Below are 17,319 nucleotides of genomic sequence, written 5' to 3'. Positions count from 1 at the left end.
GTGAATGCTGATTCTTTGAGTATATTCAAGGCTGAGATAGATAGATTTTTGTACTTATGGGAAATCAAGGGATATTGAGATTGGGCGGGAAAGTGCAGTTGAGGTCGATGATCAGCCATGATCTATTGAATGGCAGAGCAGGCTCGAGGGGCCATATGGCCTACTCCTGCTCTTACTTCTTATATTCTTATGTTCAGACTCAATATAAATTTCCATCATATTATTGTCACTGTTCCCGAAAGGCCCCTTTACTACAAATTATTAATTAATCCTTTCTCATTGCACAATACAAGATTTAACATAACCTGTTCCCTAGTTGGTTCCTCAACATACTGATCTAGAAAACAATCTTGCATACATTGCATGAATTCGTCCTCCACACTGTGACTGCAAATTTGGTTTGCCCAGTCTAAATGTAGATTAAATTCCCCCATGATTACTGTATTACCCTAGTTACATGCGCCTCAACTTTTGTCATTAATGCACTGCCCTACATTACAATAATGGCAGTAGAATAAAGGGACATAACTAATATTAAGATAGAAATAGAATGCATATGGATTGAGATAAAGGATAAGAAGTGATTGATCAAGCTAATAGGGTTAATCTACAGACCACCTAATAGTGGCATGGCAGTGGAAGAATAAATATGTAAGCAAATCTATGAAATGAGTAAAAGACAGATAATGATCATGGGAGATTTCAACTGCCCCCAAATAAACTGGCAAGAAGAGGTAGGGACAGTGGTTGAGGGAATAGAGTTGTTTCAGTGCGTTCAGGAATCCTTTCCTCCCAGTATGTAACAAGAACGACAAGGGAGGGAGTACTGCTCGATCTAGTAATGGGGAATAAACCAGAACAAAATAGAAAAATAAGTGGAGGGGAACATCTAGGCAACAGTGATCAACAAAAACAACAACCACAACTTGTATTTATATAGCGCCTGTAACGTAGGTAAACGTCCCAAGGCACTTCACAGGAATGTTATAAGACAGACAATTTGAACCTGAGCACATATGGAGAAAATAGGGAAGGTGACCAAAGGCTTGGTCAGAGGTACGTTTTAAGGAGCGTCTTAAAGGAGGAAAGAGCGGTAGAGAGGTGGAGTCGTTTTGACAGGGAATTCCAGAGCTTATGGCCGAGGCAGCAGAAGGCGCGGCCACCAATGATTGCGAGATTATAATCAGGGATGCTCAAGAGTGCAGAATTCGAAGAGCGCAGATATCTCGGATGGTTGTGGGGCTATATGAAAAGCTGAAGACATGGCCGAGGGTTCCTACAATTAGTCGGATATCCAGTAACCCCTGTTGAATCATCCATGTTTGGATGTTGGGAGACGAAATGATGGTGTTTGATTGAAGTGTCGAATTACTGAATAGTCTAATTCTTGCTTCCATTTATTACATAACATTTTTAGATAGAATGGCAGAGCAGTAATAATATTTTTTTAAATGCAAGCCGTGACACATATTTGGTCTGAGTGACTTTTTTAAATTAATATTCAGCATTAGAACCCGTTACACATCGAATTAATTGACAATCTGACTTCTCATTCTACCACACGGTGTGATCTCTATCAATAAGACCTTTTTTCGTCATTTTGTACACGTTGACATCTCTGTCTTCGTATTTGCAAACAAGAACAGGGTCAAAATCCTGAGACAGTGTCTGATACGCGGACTTTTTATTGAACAACATTGTGGAGGCGAAATAAATGATCGTCTTAACTTTGCTGAGGTGTTGAAGTGTCTTTAGAATTAAAGGAACGTTTGTATCATAATACAGGATATCTGTACCCAGAATGAAGTCGTAGTCTGAAGGAGAGAGAGTGTGATTATAACCCCAGGAGAGGGCACGGACTTTGATGCGAGGTCTGCAGGTAGAAGGAACATTGACAAAGATGTTCCGTTCTATTTGCTTCAGCAACTCCGGTTTATCTGTAATGGTGACGTCTCCACCTGAAACAAGAAAAAGAGCGACCCATCACCGTTACTGGAATATCGGGAAAGCGGCTGCATTCCAAGCTCAGGTCAGGTCCCAGGTATCGTTTTCTGTGGAGAAGAAGGGCAGTGTACGGGCCAATAACACGGTAGGTAAAAGTTGACCCATGAGGGTTTTTTTCCTGGTGTGGAACCGTGCTAACAGGTCCCAACTCTCAGATTTTAAATAACCTTTGAAAAATCAGGTATTGGTGTCCCCATCAGCGCACACTGAGTTGGCAGTTCAGTACCGGGGGCAATGATCAACATAGGAACAGAAGCAAGTAATTCAGTACCTAAGAGGCTGTTCCACCCTTTAGTCCGATCATGCCTGATATGTATCTTAACTCCATTTGCCTGACTTTTATCCATATGCCTTACCAAATAGAACTCGATCCAGCTTAGTCTTGAACGCTCCAATTGTCCCACAGTATCCACAGACTTTTGGGGGAGAACGTTTTCGATTTCCTCTACCGTTTGTGTGAGAAAGTGCTTCTTGACATAACTGCTGAATGGCCTCGCTCTAATTTTAAGATTTTGTTCCCTTGTTCTGGATTCCTGCCAGAGGAAATAGTTTACCTGCATCTACTCTATCAAATCATGTTTTTTTTTCATTTTAAACACATCAATTACATCATCCCTTAACAATTCAAGGAAATATATGCATAATCTATGCAAACTTTCCTCATAGTTTAACCCATTTAACCCCAGTATCATCCTGGTAAATTTGCGCTGCACCCTCCCCACTAGCCCAGTATATCCTTCCTGAGGTGTAGTTTCCAGAATGGAACACAGTGCTCTAAATGTATTCTAACCAGGGCTTTATATATCGGTAACATAACTTATACCGTTTTGTATTCCAGACCCTTGAGATAAAGGTCAACATACCATTGGCATTTTAAATTATTTTTCCCTGTCCGGTATCTGTAAATGATTTCCGTGTTTGACCCCTTAAATTTCTCTGATACTCCATAGTTCCTAGCTGGCAATTCCATGTGCCGTAATTGATAATGCCCTACCCCAGAGAGCTGTGGCTGCTCAGTCCTTGAGTATATTGAAGACAGTAATCGATAGATTTTTGGATACTGAGGGAATCAAGGGATTATGGGGATAGTGCGGGAAGGAGGAGTTGAGGTAGCAGGCTAGCCATGATCTTATTGAATGGCGGAGCAGGCTGGAAGTACCGAATGGCGTATTTCTGCTCCGATTTCTTATGTTCCTATGTTATTACCATAATATTAATGCTTAAAGCACCGCGCAAACATGGTTGCTTATTGGTTCCAATTTTCCTGCTGCTTCAGAAAATCATACCGTGTTTTCCCCTTTGATCAACAGAGTCCCATTTACTCATCTGGAAGGACAGTTAGAATGCCCAAAATTCCAGTGCCTGCTCCCAGCTCAATCACTTTCTCATGCGAAAATCCTATTCCCTCTTTCTCAAAGTACTGACACAAAGCAAGAGCCTTTAAAAAATACAACACACACCTATGTTACAAATGCGACACATCGTTTGTGCTACCAAGAAATGCAGTAGCAAAATAGTATCAGTCATCCGTTTTACCACTGGGGACCTAGGGTGGAGAGTGCTGCTCTAAGCAGTGACGTCAGGCACAATTTTCATCTCTTCATGGTTCCTGCCGTGGCTCAGTGGGTTGCACTCTCGCCTCAGAGTCAGAACTTTGTTAGGTTCAAGTCCTACTACAGAGACTTGAATGCATGAAGCGGGCTGACACACCCACTGCAGTAATGAGAGAATGTTTCACTGTCGGAGCTGTCTTCTTTTCAATGAGACGTTCGGTCGAGACCCTATCTACCCTGTTAGGTGGATATATAAGCTACCATGGCGCCATTTTCAAGAAGCACAAGGGAGTTCCCCCTTCGTCTCCTCAGCCATATTTATTCTTTGGCTGCAAAGCCTTTTGGGAATTCCTGAGGTCGTGAAAGGCGATGTGGAAATGCAAGTTATTTAGTTGCTTTTTTTCCAAGGATACCCAGACCCTATGTCATCTCTGCCGCCTGGTGGAACCCGTTTTGCATATATTCGATTGCGAGAGGTTTCAATTGCTGTTTCATTATACAAAGGGGCTAGTGGTCAATTCTTGCCTCCACTCCAGTCCAGCCTTCCTGATCTAGGACGATCTGCTGCATGCGGGTGGTGGAGGGGGCAAGACGTGCAGATCGGAGGACTTTCCCGTGGCTTTGCTCCTAGACCTGGCCAAAGTTGCTATTCACAGGACCAGGATGATGGGATCCTCGGGGAGAGTTTCTGGGACTAGCTGCCTCTCTGCCGAAGTCCTGTGTCTGATCAGGTTGTCCATGACAATGATCACGGCCTGTAAACCGGTACACTTGCTATCTCTCGTACTTTCACGTGAGTTTGCTCCTGTCCTGCTAAAGTTGCTATCCACGGGTGCAGGGTGCGTGTATCTGCGGGGCGTGTCGCTGGGACTACCCGCCTCTTTACCGCAGACCAGTGCGGGCTGAGGTAGTCTTCGAGAGAGACGGGGTGTCCCGCTCTTGAGGCCTCTCACGACCGGTGGGCATTAACTGTATCATAGATATTGAAAACAATACAGTGAATGAGGGGCAGTTTATTTTCAGCCGCTTTGAGGTTAACTGAGGCGATTGCATTTAATCAGTGGTGCCCGCTTCCTGAAGGAGCACTTAAAGAACGGTTTCTTGCATTGGTGCGACTTATCTACCCAGTTTCACAGTTTTTTGGTTCAATTAAAATAATCCCTAAAGAGCATCAATGGACATCGACACCGAGAGTTCAGACACCTCCCTGCAGGTTGCAAGGGGTATAGGAGGGAGCCAATTGTGAGGGGCCCTTTATCACCACTGAATTGCTGCTTCAGAGCAGTGAACCGAATTCAATGATCGAGTGAATCTCGTGCAATACTGCATCTGGTTATTAAATGGAAATTATGGGCTAGATCGGCCCCTGCCTATTTCTCGAGGATGCACTCCAGTACATCGCTGTCTCAGCATATTTCCCTGTGGGCAGGGCCATTGGCGTAAAATGCTCTCATCCAGGTGTATGCTTACATACGCATAGAAGTACATAAGATATACAGTACAGAAACAGGCAATTCGGCCCAACCAGTCCATGCCGGCGTTTATGCTCCACTTGAGCCTTCTCCCTTCTTTCCTCACATAACTCTAACAGAATAACCCTCTATTCCCTTCTTCCACATATGCTTATCTAGCTTCCCCTTAAATGTATCTATACGATTCTTTTCAACCAACCCTGTGGTAGCGTGTTCCACATTCTCGCCACTCTCTGGGTAAAGAAGCCCCTTCTGAATCCCATATTTGATTTCTTGGTGACTATCTTATATTGATGGCCTCTGGTTTTGCTCATTCCCACAAGTGGAAACATTAGTTGAAGGAGCCGCAGCCCTTGCTCTTGTCAAGCAGGTTCGAGGATCTTACTCCCTGTGAGGGTGGGAGTGTGGACTGCAGGGAGGATGAGCACGCTGGCCACAGCACCGTGGAACAGGGGGCCATTCAAGTGGAGGGAGTAAAAAGAAATGTTGTAGTGGTAGGGGACAGTATCATTAGGGGGATAGATACGGTTCTCTGCAGTCAAGAGCAGGAGTCCTGAAGGCTGTGTTGCCTGCCCGGTGCCAGGGTTAAGGACATCTCTTCTGGGCTGGAAATAAACATGGAGTGCAAGGGGGAGGATCCAGTTGTCGTGGTCCATGTTGGTACAAACGACGTAGATAGGACAAGGAAGAAGGTTCTGTTAAAGGAGTATGAGTAGCTAGGGGTCAAATTAAAAAACAGAACCTCAAGGGTAATAATCTCCGGATTATTACATGAACCACGAGCGAATTTGGCTAGTATAAATAAAATTAAAGAGTTAAATGCGTGGCTCAAAGACTGGTGTGGAAAAAATGGGTTTTTCTTCTTGGGGCACTGGCACCAGTACTGGGAGAGGAGGGAGCTGTTCCATTGGGACGGACTTCACTTGGCCAGTGCTGGGACTAGAGTCCTGGCGAATCATATAACTAGAGCTGTAGAGAGAGCTTTAAACTAATTAGTGGGGGGGAGGTTTCTAGAGGCCAAATAATAAAAATGACAACGGAGAAGGTCGTAGACTTAGGTAGCAGTGGGGGAATTAAAAAACAGAACGTGTCAGGAAGGGACAGAAGGTATGGAGTAAAAGGTAAAGTAGTAAAAGGGGAAAAAACAGGAACTAAGTGTCACAAAACATATTTGAAAGTTCTTTATCTGAATGCACGTAGCATTCGTAACAAAATGGATGAGTTAACGGCACAAATAACTACATATGGGTATGATATTGTGGCCATTACAGAAACATGGCTGTAGGGTGATCATGACTGGGAATTAAACATACCAGGTTATTTAACAATCAGGAAGGACAGGCAGGAAGGAAGGGGAGGTGGGTTGGCTATGTTAATAAAGGAAGGAATCGCTATAATACAGAGAAATGATATTGGGTCAAAGGAGCAGCATAGTGAAACAGTTTGTGTGGAGATAAGGAATAATAAGGGGAAAAAAACACTAGTGGGTGTAGTCTATAGGCCTCCGAACAGTTGCAACTCTATTGGACGAAGTATTAATCAGGAAATAGTTGAGGCTTGTAATAAGTGAACAGCTATAATTATGGGGGATTTTAACTATCATATTAACAGGACAAATTAAATTGGGCAGGGCAGCCTTGAGGATGAGTTCATTGAGTGTATTAGGGATGGGTTCCTTGAGCAGTATGTAACTAAACCAACCAGGGGGCAAGCAACATTAGATTTGGTCCTGTGTAATGAGACAAGATTAATTAAAAATGTCCTAGTAAAGGATCCCCTTGGAATGAGTGACCATAACATGGTTGAATTCCATATTCAATTAGAGGGTGAGAAGATTGGATCTCAAACACGCGGGCTGAGCTTGAATAAAGGAGACTATGAAGGTATGAGAGCGAAATTGATTAGAGTGGACTGCAAAAATAGATTAAATGGTAAGACGGTACATGATCAGTGGTGTACATTTAAGGAGCTATTTTACAACTTCCAAAAAAATTATATTCCACTGAGGAAAAAAGGGTGTAAAAGAAAAGATAGCCATCCGTGGCTAATAAACTAATTAAGGATAGCATCCGACTAAAAACAAGGGCATAGAAGGTAGCCAAATCTAGTGGGAGGATAGAAGATTGGGAAGTCTTTAAAAGACAGCAAAAAATAACTAAAAGATTGATTAAGAAAGGGAAGATAGATTATGAAAGTAAATTAGCAAAAAATATAAAAACAGATAGCAAAAGGTCCTATAGTTATATAAAAAGTAAAAGGGTGGCTAAAGTAAATGTTGGTCCCTTAGAGGATGAGACCGGGAAATTAATGGCGGGAAACATGGAGATGGCAAAAACGCTGAACAAATATTTTGTATCAGTTTTTACGGTAGAGGACACTAAGAATATCCCAACACTGGACAAACAGGGGGCTCTAGGGGGGGGGGAGCTAAATACGATTACAATCACTAAGGAAGTGGTACTTGGTAAAATAATGGGACTCAAGGCGGATAAATCCCCTGGACCTGATGCCTTACATCCTAGGATCCTGAAGGAAGTGGCGGTAGGGATTGTGGATGCATTGGTAATAATTTTCCAAAACTCCCTGGACAGAGCAAAGGTCCCGGCAGATTGGAAAACTGCTAATGTAACACCCTTATTTAAAAAGGGTAGTAGGGAGAAGGCTGGAAATTATAGGCCTGTTAGCCTAACATCTGTGGTTGGTAAAATTTTAGTGTCCATTATTAAGGAGACAGTAACGGGACACTTAGATAAACATAATTTAATAGGACAAACTCAGCATGGTTTCATGAAGGGGAAGTCATGTTTGACATATTTGCTTGAGTTCTTTGAGGGAGTAACATACAGGGTGGATAAAGGGGAACCAGTGAACGTAGTGTATTTAGACTTCCAAAAGGCATTTGACAAGGTGCCACACAAAAGACTATTGCTCAAGATAAAAAATCACGGGATTGGGGGTAATATTCTGGCGTGGGTGTAGATTGGCTCTCTAGCAGAAAGCAGAGAGTTGGGATAAATGGCTCATTCTCAGACTGGCAATCAGTAACTAGTGGTGTTCCGCAGGGGTCAGTACTGGGTCGCCAACTCTTTACAATCTATATTAACGATTTGGAGGAGGGGACCGAGTGTAACATATCAAAGTTTGCAGATGATACAAAGATGTGAGGGAAAGTAGTGAGTGAGGAGGACATAAAAAACCTGCAAAGGGACATAGACAGGCTAATTAAGTGGGCAGAGATTTGGCAGATGGAATACAATACTGGAAAGTGTGAGGTTATGCACTTTGGCAGGAAAAATCGTAGAGCAAGTTATTGGCCCAGAACTTGGTGTCGGGGGCTTGCCGCGCGTGCAAGCCCCCGATGTGCAGTCACCCTGCGCGCCGACATCTGAAACCTGGCCCGCAGTGGATTTCCTTTCAGTGGCCAGGTTCTGATGTCGGCGCGCTGTGCTAACCTGACCCAGCGGCGTAGTTAGTGCGATGTGCCGGCTGGGATCAGGTGAGCACTGTTCAGCCAATCAGGGGAGGGGAAACTTCATTCATAAGTTTGAGAGTAAGAACTGTCAAACTCATGAGAAGTACTGCACCCCAAAACACTACTTAAACCTTAAATAAAATTTTAAAAAACATCCCACTCGTTAAATTAAGTATAAATAAGTTTAAAAAAATAATTTAAACAATAATTTTTTTTTTTGAAAAAAATAAACTTTTAATAAAAAGGGTCTAAAACTAAACTTACCTTATTGTAGATTCTTTAAAATAATAAACCTGTGCAAAAAAAATTCTAAATTGCACGAAAACACCACTTACCTGTAAAAATAATTATTACGTTGTTGAGATACCGCGGCAAACGTGGGAGTCGAGACCAGAGCTATTGAAAATACAACTGCTTTATTCCAACCACATGACAAACAGGAACTAGAAAAGCCCGCGCACCCACTTAAATACTTCCCAGACAGGAAGTGCTCCCGGCAGCCTGTCCCTGCGGGAAACAAGCTGCTGGAGGAAAGGGCCCCCGGCTGGGGGCTTCTGCTTAGACTGTCTGTGCTGCCGTGAGCGGATTATGTCCAGTGGTGGCGTGTCGCCACAGAGCTCCCCCCAGAATCCGCTTAGAGGAGTGGACGAGTCATGACGGTGGTCTAATGATTCTGCCGCAGCGGCTCTGAGTGGTCGGCGGTCTGGTTGGTTGGGTCGGGCGGTTCGCCGCCGGCTGTGCTGGCTTGCCGAGGGGACGGCCTCTAGTTGGAGGCTGGATCACGGGGACCTGTTCCCCTGGTTCTGTGTGTGCTTGTTTGAGCCGGTCGATGGAGACTGTCTCGACCCTGTCGCCGAGTCGCAGCTGGAAGACCTTGTCTCTGGTTTGTAGTACCTCGTACGGACCATCGTACGGGGGTCGCAGGGGCCCACGGCGCGCATCGTGTCGCACGAAGACGAAGCACGCCTGCTGTAAATTTGGCGGGACGTGAGGTGCGAGTTCGCCGTGTCAGTTGACCGGAAGTGGGGCGAACTGCTGAGCGGAAGAGAAAGAGTCGAGCTGCTGCTGTTCGGCTGACCAAGGCTTGGTAGGCTCCAGAAGGAATTCGCCTGGGACGCGCAGCGGTTGTCCGTAGACTAACTCCGCTGCCGAGGACTGGAGGTCTTCCTTGACCGCGGTGCGTAGGCCGAGTAGCACCCACGGTAGGCGGTCAGTCCAGGTACTGTCCTGCAGGCCAGCGCGGAGTGAGGCCTTGAGTGACCTGTGGAAGCGTTCACAAAGTCCTTGGCCTGTGGGTGGTACGCCGTGGTGCGGTGGAGCGTCACCCCGAGGTTGCGTGCTGTGACCGTCCAGAGTTCGGAGGTGAACTGGGCGCCTCTGTCGGAGGTTATGTCGGCCGGTACGCCGAACCTCGCAACCCAGGTGTTAACGAACGCCCTGGCGATGTCGGCTGTGGTGGTGGAGGTCAGCGGCACTGCCTCAGGCCAGCATGTGTAGCGGTCGACCATCGTGAGGAGATAAGTTTGGCCTTGCGATGGCGGCAGGGGACCGACGATGTCGACGTGTACGTGGTCGAAGCGGCGGCTGGGTACCTCAAAGTCTCCCAGGGGTGCTTTGGTGTGCAGCTGTACCTTAGCCCGTTGGCAGGCGAGGCAGGAGGTGGCCCAAGTCCAAACATCTCTGCTGAGGCCGCGCCAGACGAAGCGCTTGGGGAGGAGTTTGACGGATGCACGGGAACCCGGGTGAGAGAGCCCGTGGAGCGCGTCGAAAACGCGGCGGCGCCAGGTCTCAGGGACGACCGGCCTGGGTTGGCCGAGTGAGACGTCGCACGTGACTGCCGTGGCTTCGGGCCCGTGCGCGACCTTGGCTAGGCGTAGCCCTGGCAGGCTGGTAGCCGCCGAGAGGAGGTCTGGGTCCGTGAGCTGGGCCGCTGCTAGTTGTGCGTAGTCGACCGCGAGGTGATTCGCACAGACGGCGGGACGGGAAAGGCAGTCGGCGACCACGTTGTCTCTACCGGAGACGTGCTGAATGCCCGTAGTAAACTCGGAGACGGCCGCGAGCTGGCGTTGCTGCCTAGCGGACCAGGGTTCGGTGTGCTTGGCCATCGCGTATGTGAGTGGCTTGTGGTCCACATACGCGGTGAAGGGGCGGCCTTCCAGGAGGAACCTGAAATGGCGGACCGACAGGTGGAGTGCGAGAAGCTCGCGGTCGAAAGTGGAGTATTTGACCTCCGGGGGGCGCAATTGGCGGCTGTAGAAGGCAAGTGGCTGCCACGCGCCATTGACCCACTGCTCGAACACGGCCCCGACTGCGTGGTCGGAGGCGTCGGTGGTGAGTGCGACCTGGGCATCGCCCCTCGGGTGCGCGAGCAGAGTGGTGTCGGCGAGCGCGTTTTTGGTGGCGTCGAAGGCGGCTGCCGTGTCAGTGGTCCAGGCTACATCCATCTTGCCGGGTTTTCCTCGGAGGGAGTCGTATAGGGGCTTCATGAGGGCTGCGGCTCTGGGGATGAACCTGTTGTAGAAGTTCACCATTCCGAGGAACTCCTGGAGGCCCTTGATGGTTGTGGGGCAGGGGAGTTGCTGGACGGCCTGCACCTTGTTGGGCAGGGGGACGGCCCCAGCAGGGGTGATGTGGTGACTGAGAAAATTGATCTCGGATAGGCCGAATTGGCACTTCGCCGGGCTGAGGATGAGCCCGTGTTGGGCTAGGCACCCGAACAGCATGCGAAGGTGTTCGAGGTGTTCCTGTTTGGAGGAGCTGGCCACGAGAATGTCGTCTAGATAGACGAATAGGAAGTTCAGGTCCCGGAGGACTGAGTCCATAAGGCGCTGGAAAGCCTGTGCTGCATTCTTGAGGCCGAAGGGCATCCTCAGGAACTCGAACAGGCCGAATGGGGTGATGACGGCCGTTTTGGGGATGTCCGCGGTGTGTACGGGGACTTGGTGGTAACCGCGCACCAGGTCGACTTTGGAAAAGACGGTTCGTCCGGCCAGTCGGGCCGAGAAGTCCTGGATGTGTGGCACCGGGTATCGATCGGGGGTGGTGGCGTCGTTGAGGCGGCGGTAGTCCCCGCAAGGGCGCCAGCCTCCGCCGGGCTTGGGGGCGATGTGGAGGGGCGAGGCCCAAGGGCTGCTGGAGCGGCGGATGATGCCGAGTTGTTCCATGGTGGTGAACTCGGCCCGCGCGATTTCCAGCTTGGCCGGGTTGAGTCTGCGGGCATGGGCAGAAACTGGGGGGCTGGTGGTGGGGATATAGTGTTCCACACTGTGCTTGGCGGCTTTGGCCGAAAAGGTCGGGTTAGTGAGGGCGGGAAACTCAGCTAGGAGTGCCGAGTAGTCGTCCGTGGCTCTGGCGAGGCAGTAGGTCGTCAGGCCGGCCGAATGGCCCGGGGTAAAGGCGCCGGGGATGGGGGCCATAGTGTTGATGTCGACGAGGCGGAGCCTCGGAATGTCGACAAGGAGGCCGTGGGCGCGTAGGAAGTCGGCGCCGATGAGTGGGCAGAGGACCTTGGCTGTGAGGAACTCCCAGCGGTAGCGGCGGCCTGCGAGGTCGAGCGTGACCATGCGGGTGCCATATGTGCGGATTTCAGAGCCGTTGGCTGCAGCCAGTGTGATACCCCGTGTACCGCGTTGGATCTCGAGGGCGGAGGCGGGGGTGATGCTGTGCTGGGCCCCTGTGTCGCACAGAAATCGGCGGTTGGATCTGTCGTCAGTGACGTACAGTAGGGGCTCCTTCTGCCCCGCGGCCATCACGGGGGCCGGTGCGGGGGGGGTTTGAAGGTACACGGTGGCGTGCAGCGTTGAGCCCTAGCGCCAAAACGGGTGTGGTAGTAGCAGTGACCCGGAGTGGTAGGGCGGTCGGGCCTAGCGGCCCGGGAAGACCACGTGGTCATTGCCGTGAGGTCGGGCACGACGTCGCGAGCGGCCTGTGCAGAGAGCAGCCGGTCGGCCTTTTCGGCTATATCATTCAGGTCCGTGGAGTCAGACTCCACAATGAGCAGGCGGATGCTGGCGGGAAGCTGCCGAATGAAAAGCGTGCGAAAAAGGGCGCCGGGGTTTTTGTCGTCTGATAGGGACAGCATGTGGGAAAGCAGGTCTGATGGTGAAGCGTCACCAAGGCCGGGGAGGTCCAGGAGTTGGCAATGGCGCTGGTAAGAGGATGTTTGAAATTTTTTAAGTAGCGCAGCGTTCAGATGTTCGTACTTGCCCTCTGTTGGTGGATTCTGCAGCGCTGCCCAAACCTTGGGGACTGTAGCGTAGGTGAGCGAGGCGACGAGGTAGTCGTACTTCATGGCGTCGACTGTAATGCCTTTCAGCCAGAATCTGGACTCAGCTTGAACGAACCAGGCTTCGGCGAGGTTCTCCCAAAAGTCTGGTAATTTAACCGTGACTGCGTTGGTATCCGCCATGCTAGCTTAGGATTCGTCCTGAGCGTCGGGGTCACCAGTGTTGAGATACCGCGGCAAACGTGGGAGTCGAGTCCAGAGCTATTGAAAATACAACTGCTTTATTCCAACCACATGACAAACTGGAACTAGAAAAGCCCGCGCATCCACTTAAATACTTCCCAGACAGGAAGTTCTCCCGGCAGCCTGTCCCTGCGGGAAACAAGTTGCTGGAGGAAAGGGCCCCCAGCTGGGGGCTTCTGCTTAGACTGTCTGTGCCGCCGTGAGCGGATTATGTCCAGTGGTGGCGTGTCGCCACAATGTGTGCTTTTTACAAGCGTAAAGACTGGAGGCCTTTACACATGCGCAAATCCCCCAAAACAGAGGAAATCCAAGATGCACGCGCTGCCCCCTACAGTGCACGCGCTAGCCTCTTCAACTCTTGGGTGAGAGGAGAGGAAATGCCGGTTATCAGCGCATGCGCTGAGCATGCTGAAAACCGGCATTTCCTCCGGCCAGACGCATGAGTACCCCTTCCGTACTCACGCGTTTGGGGTGCAATTACTGCCCCATTATCTTAATGGCAAGAAACTGGAAAGTACTGTAGTACAAAGGGATCTGGGGTTCCTGGTGCACGAAACTCAAAAAGTTAGTATGCAGGTGCAGCAAGTGATCAAGAAGGCCAATGGAATGTTGGCTTTTTTTGCTAGGGGGATAGAATATAGAAACAGGGAGGTATTGCTGCAGTTGTACAAGGCATTGGTGAGACCGCACCTGGAATACTGCATACAGTTTTGGTGTCCATACTTAAGAAAAGACATACTTGCTCTCGAGTCAGTACAAAGAAGGTTCACTTGGTTAATCCCGGGGATGAGGGGGTGGACACATGAGGAGAGGTTGAGTACATTCGGACTCTACTCATTGGAGTTCAGAAGAATGAGAGGCGATCTTATTGAAACATATAAGATTGTGAAGGGGCTTGATCGGGTGGATGCGGTGAGGATGTTCCCAATGATGGGTGAAACTAGAACTAGTGGGCATAACCTTAGAATAAGGGGCTGCTCTTTCAAAACTGAGATGAGGAGAAACTTCTTCACTCAGAGGGTGGTAGGTTTGTGGAATTTGCTGCCCCAGAAAGCTGTGGAAGCTACATCATTAAATAAATTTAAAACAGAAATAGATAGTTTCCTAGAAGTAAAGGGAATTAAGGGTTATGGGGAGTGGGCAGGAAATTGGACATGAGTCTAGGTTCGGAATGGTCGTGGCCCTGTGGGTAGTGGAGTGGGCCCAGGGGCCATGTAGCCTGGTTCTGCTCCTACTTCTTGTGTTCTAATTCTGTGTTAGATTTCAGGAGATGGTTTTTTTCCTGTTTCTGGCTGGGGTGGAGATCGCCTTTACAGAAGATAAGTACTGTAGAAAATATAGGGACAGAGTTATCTCCTGGACGAATTTCGATCGCCTAGATGGGTCGGAGAGGAATTTCCCAGATTTTTTCTCCCAAATTGGCCATTGTTTTTTTTTATCTGGTTTTTCGCCTCTCCCGGGAGATCACATGGGTTCAAATCAAATCAAAATCAAATTAAATCAACTTTTAGTGTCATTGTTAGTGCACAAGTGCAGTACAACGAAATGTAGGCTTGCGGCTCCCGAGAGTGCACATTTAGATTAAGACATTTAAACATTCAACATACATTTGGCTTGTAATACATTAACATAAACATAACCATAATAAAGTGCATTGGCAGATGTGCAGGCTTTAGAGTTTATTTGTGGAGTTCAGTAGGATGACAGCCCTGGGAAAGAAGCTGTTCCTAAATCTAGTCGTACGGGTGCGAATGCATCTGTAGCGTCTCCCAGATGGCAGGAGGGCGAACAGACTGTGGCTGGGGTGGGTAGGGTCTTTGATGATGGACCGTGACCTCCGTAAACAGCGTTTCTGGTATATGTGCTCTATGGTCAGTAGCCGGGTGCCGGTAATGCGTTGGGCAGTTTTAACTACCCGCTGCAGGGCTTTCCGGTCACAGGAGCTACAGCTGCCATACCATACTGTGATACAGTTCGTCAGGATGCTCTCTATTCTGCAGTGGTAAAGGTTAGAGAGGATCAGGGGTGACAGGTTACATCCCTTCAGCCTCCTTAGGAAATATAGGCGCTGCTGGGCCTTCTTCACCAGAGAGGAGGTATTGAGGGACCAGGAGAGGTCTTCCGTGATGTGGACTCCGAGGAACTTAAAGCTGTCCACCCTTTCCACCACAGCCCCATTGATGTGGATGGGGGTGTGACTTCCGCCTTTAGACTTCCTGAAGTCCACCATGATTTCTTTGATTTTCTTGATGTTAAGGGCCAGGTTGTTATCGACGCACCACTTCATGAGATGTTGGACCTCCTCCCTGTAGGCTGACTCATCGTTGTTGGTGATCTGGCCTACTACCGTGGTATCATCCGCAAACTTGATGATGGTGTTGGAACCATGAACAGCCACACAGTCGTGGGTGGGATGGAGAGTGATAGTAGATTTGAGGTTAGGATCAGATCAGCCATGATTTATTGAATGGTGGAGCAGGCTCGAGGGGCCGATTGGCCTACTCCTGCTCCTATTTCTTATGTTTTTATGTTCTTATGTTCTCTATGTATCCACTCTATCAAAAACTTTCAACATTTTAAAGACCCCAATTAGGTCACCCGTCAACCCATCTCTTTTCAAGGGAAAAGAGATCCAAAATGTTCTTCCTTTCCTAATATGTGTACCCTCGCATTTCTGGTACCATAGTTGTAAATCTCTCCAGTGCCGCATATCCTTTTTATAATATGGTGACCAGAATTGTACGCAGTAGTCCACGTGTGGTCTAACCAAGGTTCGAAATAAACCATAGTGCTTGTTTTTTTTTTTATGGCCTTGCTAACCTGTGTCGCCACCTTCAATGAGTTGTGTATTTGGACTCCGCAATAGATTCGTATGTTCCAAGTAATATGCGACCTCCCTATTTTCTTACCAAAATGTAATACTGTAGCGGTACCACCGAGTGTCCCTTACTTACCTGTACATAATTCCCTTTAACTATGATTATATACAGTTTGCATGCATGGGGCGTTGCCCCTTTAAGATTCCGACCTAACGCGATGATGCGGTCAAACACGATGACGTGGGTAAATGCAAGCTGGCTCAGCTCAGCCTCCCGCGACAATCGCAGGCCCAGCTCGGCCTCCCGCACCCGCGACAAGCGCTGGCCCAGCTCGGCTTCCTGCTCCCGCGGCGGCCGCCGGCTCAGCTCGGCCTCCCACTCCCGCGGCGGCCGCCGGCTCAGCTCAGCCTCCCGCTCCCGCAACGGCCGCCGGCCCGGCTCGGCCTCCCACTCCCACGATGGCCACCGGCCCGGTTCGGCCTCCCGCTCCCGCGACTTCGGCCGCAACGGCCAGCTGCAGTGCAGGGTGCCGGGTAAACGTGCTGACGTCATGGCGCAAGTCACGTGACTATCCAAGCGCGAACAAACGCGCTGATGTCACAACGCAAGTCACGTGACCACCCAAGCACGGGAAACCGCTGCCAAACGTGATGACATCATCACGCAATCCACGGGACTGCCGACTCAGTCCTTGTGGCGTCCCCGCTGGGTTAAGACCTACCTACTGGCTCTCCTGTACTGACCTGTTGGAATTTGATTATTCTTGCATTAAAAACCTTTTTGTTGTTCTCCTGCAGTTGAACTCCATTATTAAGTAGGAATTCGTCCAGTACCTGCATAGGTGACCCCGAATACCTGCAGTGGATGTGGTATACATGGATTTCAGTAAGGCCTTCGATAAAGTCCCGCACAGGAGACTGGTCAAGAAGGTAAGAGCCCATGGAATCCAGGGTGCCTTGGCACATTGGATACAAAACTGGCTTAGTGGCAGAAGGCAGAGGGTGATGGTCGAAGGTTGTTTTTGTGACTGGAAGCCTGTGGCCAGTGGGGTACCACAAGGATCGGTGCTGGGTCCCTTGCTGTTTGTCATAGAGTCATAGAGTAATACAGCACGGATAGAGGCCCTTCGGCCCATCGTGTCCATGCCGGCCATCAAGCCCTGTCTAATCTAATCCCATATTCCAGCATTTGGCCCGTAGCCTTGTATGCTATGGCATTTCAAATGCTCATCCAAATGCTTCTTAAATGTTGTGAGGGTTTCTGCCTCCACAACCCTTTCAGGCAGTGAGTTCCAGACTCCAACCACCCTCTGGGTGAAAAAGTTCTTTCTCAAATCCCCTCTAAACCTCCCGCCCTTTACCTTGAATCTATGCCCCCTAGTTATTGACCCCTCTACTAAGGGGAAAAGCTCCTCAGCATCCATCCTATCTATGCCCCTCACAATTTTGTACACCTCAATCATGTCCCCCCTCAGCCTCCTCTGCTCCAAGGAAAACAAACCCAATCTGCCCAGTCTCTCTTCATAGCTGAA

At 49.1% G+C, this 17,319-nt stretch overlaps 1 protein-coding gene across 1 annotated transcript in view; it reads right to left on the bottom strand.

Moving 5' to 3' along the window:
• Positions 1-16,627, bottom strand: part of LOC147115398 (scavenger receptor cysteine-rich domain-containing protein DMBT1-like) — a 117,410-nt gene extending 100,783 nt beyond the window's left edge. Inside the window, exons 1-2 of the mRNA XM_085989574.1 lie at positions 16,510-16,627; positions 1,587-1,958 (exon numbers count right to left, since the gene is read on the bottom strand). Coding sequence (XP_085845700.1) covers positions 1,587-1,958; positions 16,510-16,627 — 490 coding nt within the window. The remainder of the gene's footprint in view (positions 1-1,586; positions 1,959-16,509) is intronic.
• Positions 16,628-17,319: the final 692 nt, after the last annotated feature.

The sequence above is a fragment of the Somniosus microcephalus genome, chromosome 6 (assembly GCF_052327205.1).
Source record: "Somniosus microcephalus isolate GS21.2 chromosome 6, FLI_Smic_1.0, whole genome shotgun sequence".
Lineage (NCBI taxonomy): Eukaryota > Metazoa > Chordata > Chondrichthyes > Squaliformes > Somniosidae > Somniosus > Somniosus microcephalus.
Note: the sequence above shows the minus strand (reverse complement) of the source record. Positions and strands in the feature narration are given on the sequence as shown.